General features: G+C 40.2%; 1 protein-coding gene across 3 annotated transcripts in view; it reads left to right on the plus strand.

The window, feature by feature from the left end:
- dlgap1b (discs, large (Drosophila) homolog-associated protein 1b) overlaps window positions 1-17,610 on the plus strand; it is a 106,687-nt gene that overhangs the window by 49,585 nt on the left and 39,492 nt on the right. Inside the window, exons 3-4 of one of the 3 annotated variants that reach the window (XM_042399360.1) lie at window positions 6,888-8,028; window positions 10,172-10,386. In XM_042399360.1, coding sequence (XP_042255294.1) covers window positions 6,955-8,028; window positions 10,172-10,386 — 1,289 coding nt within the window. In that variant the 5' untranslated portion in view covers window positions 6,888-6,954. Of the gene's footprint in view, window positions 1-6,887; window positions 8,029-9,895; window positions 9,958-10,171; window positions 10,387-17,610 lie in introns of those variants that run through there. The other 2 variants (XM_042399361.1, XM_042399362.1) reach the window with 2 other exon arrangements.

Consider the following 17,610-nt stretch of genomic DNA (forward strand, 5'->3'; position numbering starts at 1 on the left):
GATCTTTTATCTATATAGCATTATAATCCTTTAAAACAGTTATCCCTACGTATGTGTATCATATATGTGTATCACTCATATTGTAACCAAACCAAATAAAGGATTAAAGTCCGAAAGAATAAATCCATAATCACTGGATTTAATGTTGTAGTCCGCAACAACACTACAGCAGATATTACAGGTTTGAACAAAAAGCCCATTAGCATGCTAACTTATAAGGCCATTTTGCGTTTTACAAAGTTAGCAAACAACCTAATCTTTATCCAAAATTGTCCATCTACAATATAGTTTTGAATCTAAATTACTTACACACATTATGTCTCAGAGGGTTTGTTGTCAGGATCATCTGTTAAACACAGTTTGCTAGTTTTCTCTGTTTCATGTTAGCAAAGAGAACAACGTTAGCCTAGTTTGCTGATGGAGAAACAGACAGTGCAGTTTAGTATCTGGGGTACAGCACAGAGCATCAAACAGATCATTAAAGATTGAATTATTTCTCTAACATTTAGAAACTACTTGTATTCTGCAGGGTAAGAAAAGAATATAGTTAAAATCATAAATATCAAACTAAAGGGAAATCTTGCTTCTTTTTGACAGGGTTTTGGTATAGAGCCTTTGTAAGATTAAGCTCAGAATGTAGCCAATTCCTCTGAGAGATCACATGATTGTCTATCTTAACTAACTGCAAATAGTACCCTTTAAAGTGAGGAACAGGGAAAAGTGGACTTCTTTGTCCTTTATTCCCACTGTACGCCCATAATGGATTCAACCTTAAGCCATACAATAGCAATCAGTGGAGTCGTGGCCTTTTGTTATGGAATCAAAGCCAAGTGTTAGATCCACTCAATCAATCTTTTCCTTTTAAAGATCCAGGCTATGCTGAATGAGTACACTCGTTTTTAAGGAAAAAAGGCTCCTCATCAGTGATCATAAAGTCAGAACTTCTCTAATATTTTATAACAACAAGCTAATATATTTCTACATGGAGTTTTTGCATGAATCCATCATATGAGATGTCACTTTGGGATTGAGCATATCAGAAATGACATACACTGTACATAAAAGGATTGTAATTTTTTATGTTTTTGCTGAGTTGTACATAAAAATGCACTCTCAAAATCTCCAGTCACTGACATACCTTTAAAATGACTGTCAAATCCCATCTTTGATTGCCTCCATTGGTGCATTTTCACCAAGTCTTAACCTTTCCCGTGTTGTCGGAAGTTCTCTGAACAAGCTTCGAGAGCCACAGTGACAGCTCTGCCTGAGACAAACAACACCCGGCTTTCTCCGGACTTAATGCCTTTGTTAATTTGTTTACCTTGATCAAATAGACCTCATCACTGGAGGAATTTGTCTCTAGAATGTGTTTGGCGGGTCCTGAGCTATAACTCAACACAGTCACTCCATTTGTCAGAGAGAGCCTTGACAGTCAGCCTAATTAGTTTGGTCGTGACAAAGGAGCTGTCTTGAGGAAACTGGGAACATCAATCCATCCATGTAGGCATGTGTTTTCATAATGCAGCCAATAGCAGAAACATGCCTGATAGGTGTCGGGTGAAACTGCATGCATGACGAGGTCTAATAATAAGTTTGGTTAAAAAATAATTGCTTTAAAGTTGTAAATATCTGTTTGTTTATCAGGTTATTGAGTATGTTTTGCTACGATGCCAAGCAGTTATTTCATTCCTGAGTGTTTTGATAAAACCTGCATACAAATTACAAAGGAAGCATGTTGCGTAAGACATAATTTAGTGATACAGTAAAGATAGCCTAGGATGCCTTGCCTCTCGGTGTAAATTTTCAGACCCCTTTATGTAGACCTGTCTGAGTTGGAGAATGAAAATACTCCCCATCTCATCAAATGAGATGGAATGCTGAAAGCATTTTATTTCTATCAATTTTCCATTTTTATATGACTTTTATAATGTCTGATATTGCTTTTGTAGACATTCATATATTTTATGAAGCACATCATATAAACTGAAAGCAATCATTTGCAGTTTTTCCTGAAAACGTTGTCTTGCTGCATTCAAAGAGGACAGTCAAGGGAGACCGTCATCTATCATTTAAGAGTCATTTTAACAGCACGACATTAAAGTTAGTGGTTCTCAGCCTCTCCTGACATTCCTAAAAGCCACTTCTACATAATCCGGAAACACAAAAAAATTACCAGTTCCCTCAACAGCTTTCTGGCCGCTGGCTGTCTTTTAAAATGTTCCACGACATCATTCTCTAGAGGACTGTTTTTGAGAGGCACTGTTCACACATTCACAATGAAAACATCCTCTCTGTCACTGTTACTGCTTCCCTGCCAACCGCAGCCCTCCTGTGTGTCTACTACATTTCTGAGTTATTAAAGCTTCAAATATTCATGTAATTAAATATTTATAAATATGGGTGAGTTTTGTTAAAGTTGCCATCAGTGCGTCTGCTAAAGTGGCTCCACAGAATAACTGAATATACCTCATATGTGTATACATGTCTGTCTGCAAGAAAGCAGAGTATTTTATACTTTTTTTATGTCACTCATTCACTCACTGTATTGACTTTTTCCACTCAGAAGTGCATAATGCTTGTTGCTTATCTTGTTTACTCTACAATATATTGCTCAATTATCTTTTTGCTCTTTATTATTAAAGGGGCAGTTCATACAAATTCTAAAAAGTAAATAACATGTGGGTAGTATCTCGTCATACAAATTTTTAGACTTCTGCCACAACCCTAGTAGAGCAGACATAAATGGGATAAATGGAAAGACATATCGCTGTTGAGTTTTTCTAATGTCATCATTTTAAGATCTGTGCACAACATACAAAACTGTCTTCACCTGACCGTCCCCTCCTTTTCTCTCACACATATACACATGCAGAGATATACACATTTTTTGTATCCAGTCTGCTCAGTAATATCATGCAGTACCTAGGCCGCAAGCAATAGTGCAGGTAAAGTGATGTACTCTACATTCTGGTTCTTCAAGGCACACATGCGCATACATAAGATGAGCCACATCCACTGAAGTGATTTCATCCCCCATGGAGAAGAGATTGGTAATGTTTTCAACCTTTGGAGAAATCATTGCCAGGTTTGAGAGAGAAGAAGAGACCTTTTGTAGCCTCGTGGCCTCAAAAGGCCTTAAAGAATCTCTGTAAACCCTGGGCTCCATCTTGCAACCAGCGTTTGATGTCAATTGAGTAAGACAGACTGACTGCGATCTACACAGCAGCCTTTCATTTTGCCAGCAAGAGTAGTGGCAGCAGTATTCTCACACTAAGGCATATTGATTTCACAACTTTCTACAAAGATGGTACAAAGCAAGTTGATGTTGCTTAACATTTTCATATTACCTTTGTTCATTTGCTTTGGTGAGACTCAAAGCTAAGGTTGGAGTAAAGAAAATTATGAGTTGATTTGACCACTGTGAGGCTGCGTCCAAGATTGGCTATTGTGTTAGATGATAGACAAAGACAAATCTATTTTCCATTTATCTCATCTCAGCCCAAAGAAATATTGCATCTAAATAGAATTTAGCCCGCTGTGCTGATGCAGCACAGACGTTAATGCAAATTAACATTCATAGCCAGACGTGTTTTATCTGCTCCTGCATTTTGTTTGCACACCTTGCTGTTCAGCACACAGTCACTTTAAATGTAATGAAGTCTCAGTGGTTTTCGGAGCCTGTTCGCTCAAAGTGAGAGGAGCAATTGTTTGAGTTTTCTTGTTTTTTAACTTGTTTGCTTGTTGGGTTTGTGCTGTGGTAACATGATTTTTAAGTACTGTAGTTCATGGAATTGTTGTACTGCTGTTGTGGCACAAGACATATTCTCATGGTGACAATTGACCATTTGCTAAAGTGATTTCCCATCATAGCTTAGCAACTATAACTGGCACCTGTCAAGCTTTGGATTTGTCAACATGCCGAAACTGTGTTTGTGGGACTCTAGTAAGAGATATTCAGTATTTAGAGAGTGTGGAAGGCGGTGTCTTTTCTCAGCCTTTTCCAAACCAGAATTACAAAAGCAAAAGTGTAAGGAATGGATTAAATTGTGTGTTTTTCTGCTCTGATGTAACCTGCAAACATTAAGTAGCTTACTACCTACTATGTGAGGCAAGCTCTACTTCCAAGGCCGAGGAGCACATCATTAACAAACTACCTTTGTTTGGTTACAAGTAACATTAAATAAGCCTAATTCATGACTAGCACGTCTACTTTGTAGTATTTCCCTGCAGTGAAGAAGCCGGTGCTGGATACAATTAAAGTTCGGGGTAACATTAATATTACCTGAGATAGCATTACGTTTGCCAAACACGTCGGTTAGTCCTCATCCTAAAAGCCTTTTCTTTTTTAACATTAAAGTACTTTACTTTGTAACTAAAGGTCTACGGCACAGAGGAAGAACCTGATATAAAAACCTGATATATCGGTTTTGGATGCGCACACAATACTTGTAAGTAGGATCAATTCATTGTTGGTTTGGCTCTGCACATGAGATTTGTTGACAGTAAGAACAGTATATACAATAACCAGCCATATCCTTTAAAGGTAATATATTGAATGAAAATTCTAACAAGGATGTATACTAAGCAGCCAAACAGGGTTATGTTAGGACAAAATGATCTGATGTTATTTTTCCTTATTAGGATTAACATCGATCGTCACCAGCTCAAAGTGAAAGGCTGCTTTTGTCTCCCTCTGTTTGAAATCAAGGACCCATTGTTTGACAAATTACTAAGAATTTTGAGCGGTAAATCTGCCAACTTTATCACTGCATGTGTCCTGTACGAATGGAAAGCTTGACAGGCATTGCAACAATAATCTTGACTCAAAGTATCTTGACTGAAATATTTCAATTATTTAAATAATTGTAATATAATCTATCCAGTTGTTGATGTGTTAGAACGAGAATGACTTGACCAGACAGGTAGAGACACAACTGGGTCAGTCAGCTACAATGGACATACAGCATAATACATAACCACAGCTGTCTATGGGCTGTCCTCATATCACTGTAGGCCATACCTGACACATACGGCAGAATCAGTAGATCCTCCTCTTCTTGTTGATAAACTGCACTTTACAAGCTAGTAGCATCAAAATTCAGCATGGATATGCAGCATGTCAGATACACTATGTATTTGTATGTCTGTGTGTGTGTCTGTGTGTGTGTGTTTGTGTGTTAATGTGTGGCTAGCAGGCAGAAAGCCAGCGTGACCCAACTTCAGCTTTTCAGCTTTAGTGCAGTGCTGCAGACAGCTGTGCCACAAACACGCTGCTGTGGATCACCGCGAGGGCCTTTTATTTAGGTCACATTCTGTGCTTCAGCGGCCAACAGAAGGGATCTCTGTCAACTGCAATGAATACCTTTAGTTGGACACAGCCCACTTTTTAAGTGCCCAGCAAGAAACGGGCACTGTGCATGTCTATGTGGTACGCAGTGTGTGAGATCACAGAGTATGTTGCAGAGGAGGGTGGGGGGTTGGCCACTATATATTTTCCATTTTTACTCTAACAATACAAGAGTAATGTACTGGCTTAATTTTTTCCCAGAGTGATTTAATCCCCTGGTTTAGCACCAACAAGGAAATTGCATTAATAATTCTCCCAATTTTTCAATTAATCCAGCACCCAGTTTACCTCAAAGAAAATAATACATCTGACTCACTCTATATTCATGCTGATAAATACATCCTGCATGTGCCCTACACAGTGTCCTCTAGTTATGTAAAGAACTGACATGATATTTCATTCCACTCCTCTGTCTCCCTCATTTTCTCATGTTATGCACCCCACCCCCACAGTGGCCTTTGGTAGTGCATATAAATCGCAGTAATGAATTCCCCGCACAAGCTTGGCCACACTACTGTCACAGTGCTACAGCAGGGTGCGTGGGCTCTTATTATTGTCTCGTTACCTTCACCTCCAGTCCATTGGAAACAGTGTGGGTTCAGCAGCTAGCCAGCCACAGCCCCAGATGGGTAAGGGAGGCAGTTTAAGGGTGCTGATGGATGCCATTGTTTTCATGTCACCACGTAAGGGAAAGGTCGTTTATTGTCGGTTGCTGCGACCAGCCCGGAAGCTGTCAACTGGGTTTTACTGGCCAATTAGTTTGCCCTTAGAGGAGAAGTAGAGGTATAGAGGGATATTGTAGGATCAGGCTGTGATCATTTGTTATGTTTGTGTTGGGGGAGGGGATGTGCATGTGTGCACAATGTACAGGTGTACTGTAAAGCAAAAATAAATGCTCTTGTTTAGTACTACCTGATATGTCGCATCCACTGTTCTATGAAAGCACTGGATTGACTTTGGGAAGATGCATTGGGCAGTTTTGGTAAAATCATCTGAGGGGATTAAGATTCTCTGCAGAGGATGCCTACATCTCTGCAATTCTCAATGTATTTTTTTGTTGAGTTACACTGATCTTTCATTTCTAACAGTCCCCCTTGAATAAATATAGCACATTCCTAAGCTCAAAATAGATCTGAACTCTTCTTGATATATCGTCTTCCTTTGTTTCTCACTATTTCCTCGATCCCCTGTCACTTTTTCACTGAAATCTACCGGAGCAAATAGAGATGTGGAAGAGGAAGCTTGAGGACAGATCAGGGACTTCATGCCAAGTGGCTTCTATATTTAGAGATCCTCCTTTTGAAGTTTTGAAGGACAAAAATAAAAGGTAAAAAGAGAAGAATACGTCCACATCCTGTCAACATCAGCAAGTTTTCTCATCTGTGAAGGAGTGCCAAAAAGCATCTCCTTTAAATTAAAGCAGAGAAATTACGCTTTGCTCTCAGTGTATGCAAATATGAGATATTTATAATTCTATTTTCTGTCTCTCTCTTCTTGTTTGTTTGTCTGTTCTTCCTCATGGCTGTGTGTTTCTTTGTAGAGCTAGTTTTGGGGCCTGTGCAGACTTCCCGCAGCAGCAGTTGGATGTGCACGTTGACCTGGCCACGATGACAATGAAAGGCCTGTCCAGCAGCCGTAGTCACCACCACACGGTGACCTGCGACCCCTCTTACGACTCCATGACCCTGGGGCACTCGGATCGTCGGTCCTACTTCCTCAATCCCGGAGAGTCTCATCCCGCTGACCACCCCTGCTACACCCAGCGCAGCTCCTTCCAGTCTGAGTGTGGTGGCTACCCTGATCTGGCCAGCTGCACCTTCCCTCGTAGACATTACAGCTCCCACCATGAGCTAAAGGAGGAGTGTGGTGCTCTGGTGCCTTACACAGGGCCAACAGGGAGCAATAAAGGAAGTGGAGGAGGTGGTGGAAACAACAACCGCATCCCTTCTAACCTGCTAGAGCAGTTTGACCGCCAGGCACCAGTACGGCGTGAAGGCTACCACACACTGCAGTACAAGCGCACTGCAGTAGAGCACCAGCGCAGTGACAGCCCCGGACGAATCCGCCACCTCGTTCACTCTGTTCAGAAGCTTTTCACCAAGTCCCACTCCCTGGAGGGGCCCTCAGGGTCTGGTGGAGGAGGAGGGAGTGGGAGGATGAATGGCAGCAAATCCAGTCCTGATGACCCACCCTCTTCTTCTGGCACCCTGAAGCACAGCAAGCGTAGTAAGAGCAAAGACCGCTCCAAGTCAGAGCCTAAGATGCGTACTGCCATCTCAGGCTACTGGAGCTCAGATGACACGCTTGATCGTGAGGTATGTCTCTACCACCATCACCACGGGGGGAGCAGTGGAGGCCCACCATCTGGAGTCATGACCATGGGGCGCCGCCCGGACAAATCCCAGTCGCAGTACTTCATGGAGTCCTACAACACCATCAGCGCCCATTCTCTCAAGACATCACGCAGCAACAACGATGTGAAGTGCTCGACGTGCTCCGGGAGCAGCAGTGGAGGGCTGCCGCTTGTGGGTGGCCTGGATGGCCAACTGCAGCTAAAGAAGAGTTCGTGGTCTTCTACTCTGACGGTGAGCAGAGCAAGAGAGGTCTACCAGAAGGCCTCAGTCAACCTAGATAAAGCTATAGTGAAAGCTGAGCAGGGACGCACCTGCCACTTCCTACAGGTAGGACTGTTACAACAGCCCCACCGCTCGCATGTCATGCTTCATGCATCTTCCATTGCCAGCTGCTCCTCCATGCTTCTGTATTTCTGCATGTATCTGTGTTTGTTTGTGTTTGTGTCTATGCAAATTAGAGAGATTGATCAGGGCAGTGGGCAAGACCCCATCCTGTCATTTCATGTATCTCAAATGTTTATCAGTGTCATGTCCCTGGTATCATCATAAAGCATTTTGCAAACACACGTTATCCGCTCCCCTGCGTTTGTTTCCATGTGCATGGAAATATTCATACATGAGCATGTGGATGTTTATGCCATTACTTGCGTTCTGTGCAGTATGTCAGAAGTCACGTTAGTGTACTTAGCCTTCACATTTATCCTCCAATGTGGTAAGCTGCTTTTATATCCTTTGTCTAACAGGTCAGGTTTATGTAGCTTCACCCTAAACCGCATTTACTTTTTTCACTGTATACAAACACGTTTTAGCACTCTAAAGATACTGATTTAATGTGTTTACAGAGAATAGATGGTGAATTGTCACATAGGACTGTCTGCAGCTGCTGAGAATGTGGTGGTGGTCATGGCAGTGTTGGTGTGTCTGAGTGAGTGTGTGTGCATCTTATTCAAAACGAGAGTAGGGTGCTACTAAATGAGATCTGAGAGCGCCAGAGGTGAGCAGACAAAGAAAAGAAAGAAAAAACACTCCGCTCTCTAAGCCCAGCGGTCACACTACCCCTCTCAATTTCTAAACACACACACATGCATGCAGACACTTCAACCCACCCCATTCCACTTCACTCTTTCTGTTTTGGAAAAGATAAAAGCGTTTCAGATTGCATACATTTCCCCGCATTGGGGCGAGCTGCAAATATAAAGCCTGAGGAGAGAAACAGCAGGGAGAATAGCAGGTAGGGTGTGTATTCTGTGTATGTGTGTGTGTGTGTGTTTGTGTGTACTGTAGGAAAAGGACAAAAAGAGAGCAAATAAGGGCAACAGAGGAGGATATGAATGGACAAAGTAGAAGGCAGAAAGCAAAAGCGAGGGAGCTTAAAAGACAGAGTGAAAGTTCTGTGTGGCCGTGCATTTTAACAGCCTGGAAAACAGAGTGAGCAGATCAAGGAAGGATGTTGTTCCTGCAATACAGCAACATTTCTCCAACCCTAAAAGAGCCATCACTTTTTTTTTTTCTAGAAAGAGAGACAGGAGGAAAAGCGAGCTTTCAAGGAGAGCGGTCTGACAAGTTAGTCTGCAGACGTTTTCTGAATCCTTAAAACAAGAACTTGACGTACTACTTGCTTCATCTGCTATAGGATGGAATTCTTTATCCCGGTTTTTGATGTTGAATCATGAATCCAACCCTTTCATGCACATTTGCAACAATCACAGGTTGCAACATCTTAAATATGCTGCATCGTATATGATCAACAACCATGACTTTATTTAGGGTTTTTTTTTCTCAGTGTCAATAATTAAATTTGTTTGACAGCAACACAGACACAGTCTTTCCCAAGATGTTAACAGAGTCTGTAGTTGCCCCTGACATCAAGGTCAGCTTGGTTTCCTAGCTACGCACCGGTCTGTTGAATGATTCTTGTGCACTTTTTTTTTCTCGCTCTGTATCTCATTTCTTTCACTTCAGAGCTGGTGCCCTAACAGCCACTCACGTTGAGACTGCAGTGGTTCTGCTGAACAAAACCCCCTTTGTTTTCCCTCTCTCTCCATGTCTTTGACTCTCTCTCTTTTAGATTAGGGCTAGGAGATAGCTTTGCCTCCTTTTTATTTTTACCTTCATTAGTGTGTGTGAAAAGTCAGGAGAGCAGACAGAGGCCAGGCTACTGCAATGTTTTGTCAAAACAATTCATTCCCTGCATTTGATATGCCGCATGCATCACAGGACAGACAAAAGAAGGCCTCGGGCATTCACAACCTTATGGTATGATCAAGCCAGACCCTGCATTGATACTGTTACTATCGCATCTGTTAAGGCATGAAGTGCACTGTGTGATACAGGTATTTATTTCAGGGCAGGGGAGAAAATGTGGCAGCCTTCCTTTTATTCATGTGTAAGTGCATCTGTATGAGCTCTCAAGTCTAGAGGGTGACCTGCGTTCGCTCCCTCTTTACCTTATCGCCCATCATCTCTACAGGTGCCTCAGGATGACTGGAGCAGTTTCTCTCCGCTGGGGAAGGATGATGAAATCCCGTGCCGGCGGATGCGAAGCGGCAGCTACATCAAGGCCATGGCAGAAGAAGACAGCGGCGACTCGGACTGCAGCCCCAAACCCTCGCCCAAGGTCCAGGCACGGCGGGCCAGCTACCTGAAGGCTACACAGCCATCCCTCACCGAGATGACCACGCTCAAGTGAGTGTGTGTTAGGGCTGCATTTAAGGATCATTTTCATTTTTTTATCAATCTGTTGATTCTTTGACTAATTGATCAGTCATATATAAAATATGACAAAATTGTGAGAAATGCCCTCAAAATTTTCCCAAAGCCCAAAGTAACATCTTGAAATAACCAATAAACAAGTCCAATACCCAAAAATATATTTAAGTAAGTAGAAAGCAGAAAATCCCCACATTTGCAAAGCTGTAACCAACAACCAACCAACTTTTTTTCTTGATAGATAACCTAAACAAAAATTGTTGATTAATTTTCTGTTTATTGACTGTTTGATCAATGTGTGGTGTGTTCATATGTGTTGTAACAGTATTCCTGCTTGTATATTATGTTTAAGCTTGTATACGTGCTTTTTTACATGATGTTTTACATGGTGGCTCTCAGCACACTTTTTGTGTTCTGAAATCTGTGGTCAGTCTGTGCAGTCTGAGTACAACAGATGGGAGAGATGAAGGAGGTGAAAGAAAAAGAGAAAGTCGACAAACAGAAGGAGATGGAGGCAGTCAGTGTTACTCAAGCGTCTACCCGGCAGCAGTCTGGCTTATGTGCAAGTCCCTGACCACAGTTTAATTACCTGCTCTGTGTTTACATCTCAGACACAGACTTCTATTTCCATAGTTGGCCTCTGTATCTCTACAATCACACAAACACATTAAACAGACTGAGCCTTAATTGAAAATACACAATGCCTGTTCATGCACTGAAAACGCTCTTGAAAAATAAATGCTATGTTCTCCAGAAATTCATTGTGGATTGAGAACATCATCAAATATCTTTTCTTTCCCTCAGAATTTCTTTTTGAGAGATAAGAGATTAAAAGATGGGCTTTTATCACCAAGTTGTGCATAAGGCCTTCTCTACGCAGCAGCATTTTCTTTTCACTGTGAGTTTATGAAATATTCAGCAGCATTAGAATCCATCAAAAAGGTTTCTAACTTAACAAAGTCTTGAAACACATCAAGTTGACAGTATCGTCCACAATTAAGTCCAATCAAGTATGGCTAACACAAGAAGCTCAGTAATAACACTTTTTGACTTCATATGTCTTTCTGAACAAATACGCTATTCAAATTTTAGAATTTATTTCAAATTGGGAGAAGTAAAAATGTAATCCATAATTTTACTTTACTTCATTGGGCAGTGATACAGGCAGGTGCTTTTGGATTGTGTGTATTCAAGTGAATATAACAAAAGAATAATTACTGCATGGCTTGAACTTAAAGAAAAATTCTGATTTCATAGTTTTAAACATTTAACATTTCATATCCATCATTGTGATCAGTAATTACATTATACTCATTAAGTTAATTGCTGAGATCTTGGAATAAGGTGGCAACATTAAGAAGTAAGATGATGAGACAGGTTTTAAACAAACTCCCTGGTTAACTAAACTTGGAAGAGAAAACAAAGGAGACTGGTAAAATTGACATTGAAAACATCTGTTGTAAGCAATTATTTTGAGCCCGCACAGTGTTATCATATATAATAGATAGAAAAATAAAACCCAAATTGTAATAATTTGTAATTTTCTTTAATTCATTGTTATGCCATATGCCGTCCCACCAATATGTGACCTAACTTGAGTCTTAATATAATATTAACTTACATTCAGTGAAGATATTGAACATCATACTGCAGTGACACAGTGGAAGAATTGGGGACACACATCTTATGTTGCAGCACAGGGCTGTGACTAATTAGCTGTGTAATATTCAGAGATGAGAAGAACACCAGTGGGTGCTCAGTCATTGTTACTGGTTGCACAAACACAAGCACACACACACACTTATGTAAGTGCAAGTGGCACAGCTTGGGGCCCACTAATGACTTTTATCTGGCTTGGGGAATGCCATCATCATCTGATGGAACCCAGTGGAACAAACCAAACTGCAGTGCTGCACATTGGAGATAGAGAAAGGCAGGAGCAGCTGACATCTTGTTTTCTCACTGTGCTTTTGGGAGCTGGCACAAGTCTGTGTTATACTCCACAATGATTAAATAATCAGCTTTGTTGTTCCATATGTTTCAGAGCCTGTTTTGTGACCATTGTGTCCTTGACTAGCGAAGGATTGTTCCTCAGAAGTTGTGCGATTTGTTTACTTTTACCCAGTGCTAACCTTCCTCCCTATTAAAGGGGACCTATTATGCTCATTTCCAGCTCTCTCTCTCTCTCTCTCTCTCTCTCTCTCTCTCTATATATATATATATATATATATATATATATATATATATATATATATATATATATATATATATACACAAATATGGCATTGCACTAGAGCAGCTTTGCATGATTCACAGTTTAAAAAAATCGTAATTTATCTTATACTGGCTCTTTATGCAGCCCCTCAGTTCAACCTCTCTCTGAAACAGGCAGTTTTAGCTCCTGTGTCTTTAAGGCCCCCCTTCTGATGAGCCCACTCTGTTCTGATTCAGGAAGCCTTGCGAGGGGCAGCACATATCAGTCATGTCGTGTTAAGTTACTGCTGATGAAAACCCAACATTTCCTGCTTTTCCTGCTTCATAGTAAAAGCTTTTACATGACTAAATAACAGGAGACTTTTATTGTGAAGAATATATAGAAAATGAAACGTTTTCCTCACCTGATTAGCAGAGCTTCATTAGGAGCACTATTATTATATAAAAACAATTCTACACAACAAGATTTGGAGGTATTTGGAGCTCTTTGTTCAGCGGATCAGTTAGAAATAATGGAGGGAGGAATAGTACAAGCAGAAACAGCCACAGTGATGATAATGTTTGATGAAGAGCTGTAGACAACCAGCACACCTCCACAGGCTGTGTGTGGAGTAGATGACCATATAAAGAAGTCCGTCATGAGTTGACATCAGCTCGGTTTGAAAGTAAAGAGCAGAGCAGTCTGAAGCCGGTGCTTTTTGTTTACATGGATTACTTCTATATACATTTACCTCATTATTTGAAACTTTGGCCATGTTTAATATGACCATCTGCCATTGTAACATTATATATATGACTGAAAATAAGGAAAAGCATAATAGGTCCCCAATAAAACACATAGCGGATGAAACCTGTCTTTAAACAGCTGGGATTATTCCTGGCAGACAAACAAGCTCAGGAGAAAATGACATCCTTTCTTGTTTCCCTCACTCACTAACAGTCGTCTTTCTTTTTGCCACATATTTATTTATTCCTGGCCTAGATTTTATCGTGTTTGTGTTTTTATGTCTCACCGAGAACATTGAACTTGTCATCCTGAATAATAGGTTGCAGTAATCACATCTACATCTTTCTGTTCGTCCATCTCTCCAACCACAGTTGGAAGACTCCTATTCAGGCAGTGACTAAGAGGGAGGGGGGAGTGACAGAAAGAAGAAAGAGGAGAAGGTACAAGGATATGGAGGATAGGGAAGTTCGACAGAGAGTGTTCTCAAGTGCGGAAGCAGGAGGAACCGACTGACAGGAAAGACAAGGTGAAGCGAAAAAGTGAGATGATGCAGAAGATGGGGAAGAAGACAGACGAGAAAAAAACAGATCTAGGATTACAAGAATGTTCCGTAACATTGTAGAAATCTGCTAGAAGCAGAGGAAGGGTTTCTGGTACAATATCACCTATTTCCAAGGTGAATGGAGAAGTGAAAAAGTCTAAAGAGGTCAAAACTCCAGTAACACTTGTAGCATATAGAACAACTTTATTGTTAGACCAATGTGTTTCAGCTTGTAGCCTTCATCAGGGTCATCATGAAAAACATTACAAATAACATTTAAATAGGGTAGGTATGAAGCAGAAAAAAAAAAAAGTCTGTGTGTCTATTTGATGTGGCATACTTTAAAAACACTTAAATGTAAAAAAAAATCTTTTTATGAAGTGTTATATATAGAAAGAGAAGGGAGAGCAACAAGATATATCATTAAAAAATACATCATAAAAACCACTACAAAACCACATAAATGAGAGATATTTAAGAACCACTATAAAAACTTTTAGATTTTATTAACTGTAAAACAAAAAATTTTGTCTATATGATACAATTGCCAAGTGATAAAACATAAATGTAAGACATCCTGTTCCCTGAAAAGCATATCACTGAACATAGGAGCTCCATTAAGAGGAATAATGTAACCACTCCTGTTGCAAGACATTTCAATGAAAAGCAACACCACATATCATCTCTATTTTTTATAGGCATAAAAGTGATTAAGTCCAGCCAAAGAGGTGGTAATGTCAATTTTCTCAGGAAAAAGAGAGAAGCATTTTGGAATTTCTATTTCAAAAGTTTATTTCCAGGGGGCATGAATGAAGACTTCTCAATTAATGAGTTTTTATAGTGGTTCTTAAATATCTCTCATGTGGTTTTGTAGTGGTTTCCTTGATGTATTTTTTATGATGTATCTTGTTGCTCTTCCTACTCTTTCTATATATAGCACTTCATAAAAAGTTTTTTTTTAATTAAAGTGTTTTTAAAGTATGCCACATCAAATAGGCACATTTTGGGTTAAGGCCTCTTCTACACAAACTCAAGTGCCACTCCTTAGTTGCACTTATCCAGTTTATGGACCAAATATGGTGTCACTCATGTCCCTTATCGGACACTCACCGTTGCCTCTCTGCCAGTCTGGGACAACGATTGGCCTGAAGCCACATGACCTTATACCCAACCCATCTTTGTAGGTGCCCCATTGGCTGATATGTGTGTGGATGTATATGTTATCTTTTATATTTTTTACCTTTTTTTAAACTTTTTTCTGCTTCATACTTGCCCTATTTAAATGTTGTTTGTAATGTGTTTCATGATGATCCGGATGAAGGCCACAAGCTGAAATGTGTTGGTCTAACAATGAAGTTGTTCTATATACTCCTAGTGTTGGTGGAGTTTTGACCTCAGTAGAAATCTACTGGCAGCTTTAGACAGCCTTGATTCCTAACTGTCAGAGGAACATGTGTTCATTAATGTCACTTGTTCCATAGAGGGACACCCTGGGACATCCTGACCTCCCTCCCTATGTGGTACTGATTACAGAGTAGGTCTGCCATTCAAGTTGCCACAATAGACATCATTGGCCCTGCCTATAATCAGTCCCACAGGGAAATCAAGAGATGTGGATAGGGATAATGGTGTAGGTAGATTCCCCCTTGACTCGATCCCTCTGTGCATCACCCACAGTCAGAGACTCCAGGTGGCTGATATGGATGATTCATATCAAACTCTGAGGTTTGGGATATATAAAATGTGATTTTTTTTTTTCTCTTGGGCTGAATGATGTACCTTCTCATCTCTGTCTTCAATCAACTCATGAGAGTATGGAGCCCCAGAGGGATAATAGGAAATGTGAGGAAAATTGGAAATGTTGCACAGGGAAAGTACAGAACAGATAGATACTTAAGGGAAACTTCAGGGACCCTATCTCCCCATCTTTTTGTGTCTAAGTGACTAATGGGGACAACAATTTTTGAAAGCGGTCCAGTATTGAGTGAGAGCACTGCAGCCAGCAGCTGCGAAACGGGCTGCAATGTAATCCGACGGGGCAATAGCACCCCATAAATGTACGTCCACTAAAAAGTGCTTGTTTTTGCCACTGACAGGCTCAGATTGTAATGAGTGTCTGACAACATTATGGAAAAGACCATACAGAGAAATAAAACATTTTTCTTTGTCATTCGCTTGATTCATTCTGTTTGTTATTGTGTCTAAGCAAGTCTCGCTAAAGGAGGAGTCTCATTCTTAAATCTCACACAAGTTGAGTTTTTGTCAAAATCAGCCAAATATTCAGCCATGAAAGAGTTGGAGAGAGGAGTGCTGGGAGGAGTTTGTTGTGTTGGAGTACAGAAAGCGTAGCTTAGTATTATCTAAAAGATTACCGAACTCATGGCTGAATATTTAGCTGATGTCTTAGACGTTAGAACTAACATATTGTGGCTTTCCAGGGGGGTTATGTGCTGAACTATATCTTGGCCAGCCGCAGTTGCCTCCTAGAGTCTCAGCTGGTTGCCTGGCAACCACATGTGACCACAAGACTTCAGACAAGATTCCCATAATGTTGAAATATTTTTTTCAAGGGAAAAAGTAAAGCATTATATTTTTTCTACTCCATTTTAATAGTTTAACTATCTGTATTATTAATTCACGTATTCAGCTGAATAGGGCTGGGAAGATTATTCGATTATTTTGATTGTTGATTAATCTAAAGATTACTTTATCAATCAATTGATTAATTGTTTGGTCAATAAAATATAAGGAAATAATGAAAGATATTGTTTTGTTAAACCAGCAGTCCAAAACCCAAAGAATTTCTGTTTATTATCTAGATGTTCTGTATCAGCAAATATTCACATTTGAGAAGCAGTGACTTGGCATTTTCCCCTGAAAAACAGAGACTTAAACAATTTAATTGATTGTTAAAGTTGTTGCAAATTGACTTTTTTTCGGTTGACTGATCAATTAATCAACTAATCGCTTCAGCTGTATTTTTGAAATGTCAGAATGCCTGTCAATGCTTTATCTATATACAGTATATGCTTTATTTAGCTTTGAACAACAAACCACACATTCTGTCCAAGAAACACTGATTTAAATATGCATTAAAAGCACAGTGCTGCTACTAGACACCTCGGTATGAAAACCTCCAAATGAACTGTGTTGATAAAAGGAACTAACATGCGTGAATAACCATTGAAAGATTTTACTTTTATACAGTAGCTTTTAGGCTCTGCAGGAAGCCAGTTTGGCAACATGGAGATATGTTTTTAAAATGAGTAAAAGATTAGTTCAAAATCGCCACCCTTATTCCCATCACAATAACTCTCCTGTCCTTCCACTACCCTTTTTCTCTACACCGTCATCCACCTCCTCACTCACCCAAGAATGAGTAATCTAGTTTGCTTTGCTGTGGTAACCCAGCTCTATTTTAAGGATGAAATACATAATTATAGCAGACCTGACCTGGAGGCAGAGAGTCATAAGAGTTGTGTGTGTTTGTGTGTGTATATGTACAGTATGTCCCTGTTTGTATAAATGTTTTTATATACCCACGAGTGAAGATGAGAGACAGAGTGTGAAATAAAGGAAGTATTGGGCCATTATGCTTTACAGATGATCAGAGAATAAACTTAATCTGAGTTGTATTCATCTCTTCCTGTGCACTTTGTTCTCTGTGTGTCGGTTTAGTAGGCCACGATGTTCATCAGGAGGAAAGCGAGTCAGCTTT

The sequence above is a fragment of the Thunnus maccoyii genome, chromosome 21 (assembly GCF_910596095.1).
Source record: "Thunnus maccoyii chromosome 21, fThuMac1.1, whole genome shotgun sequence".
NCBI classification, from domain to species: domain Eukaryota; kingdom Metazoa; phylum Chordata; class Actinopteri; order Scombriformes; family Scombridae; genus Thunnus; species Thunnus maccoyii.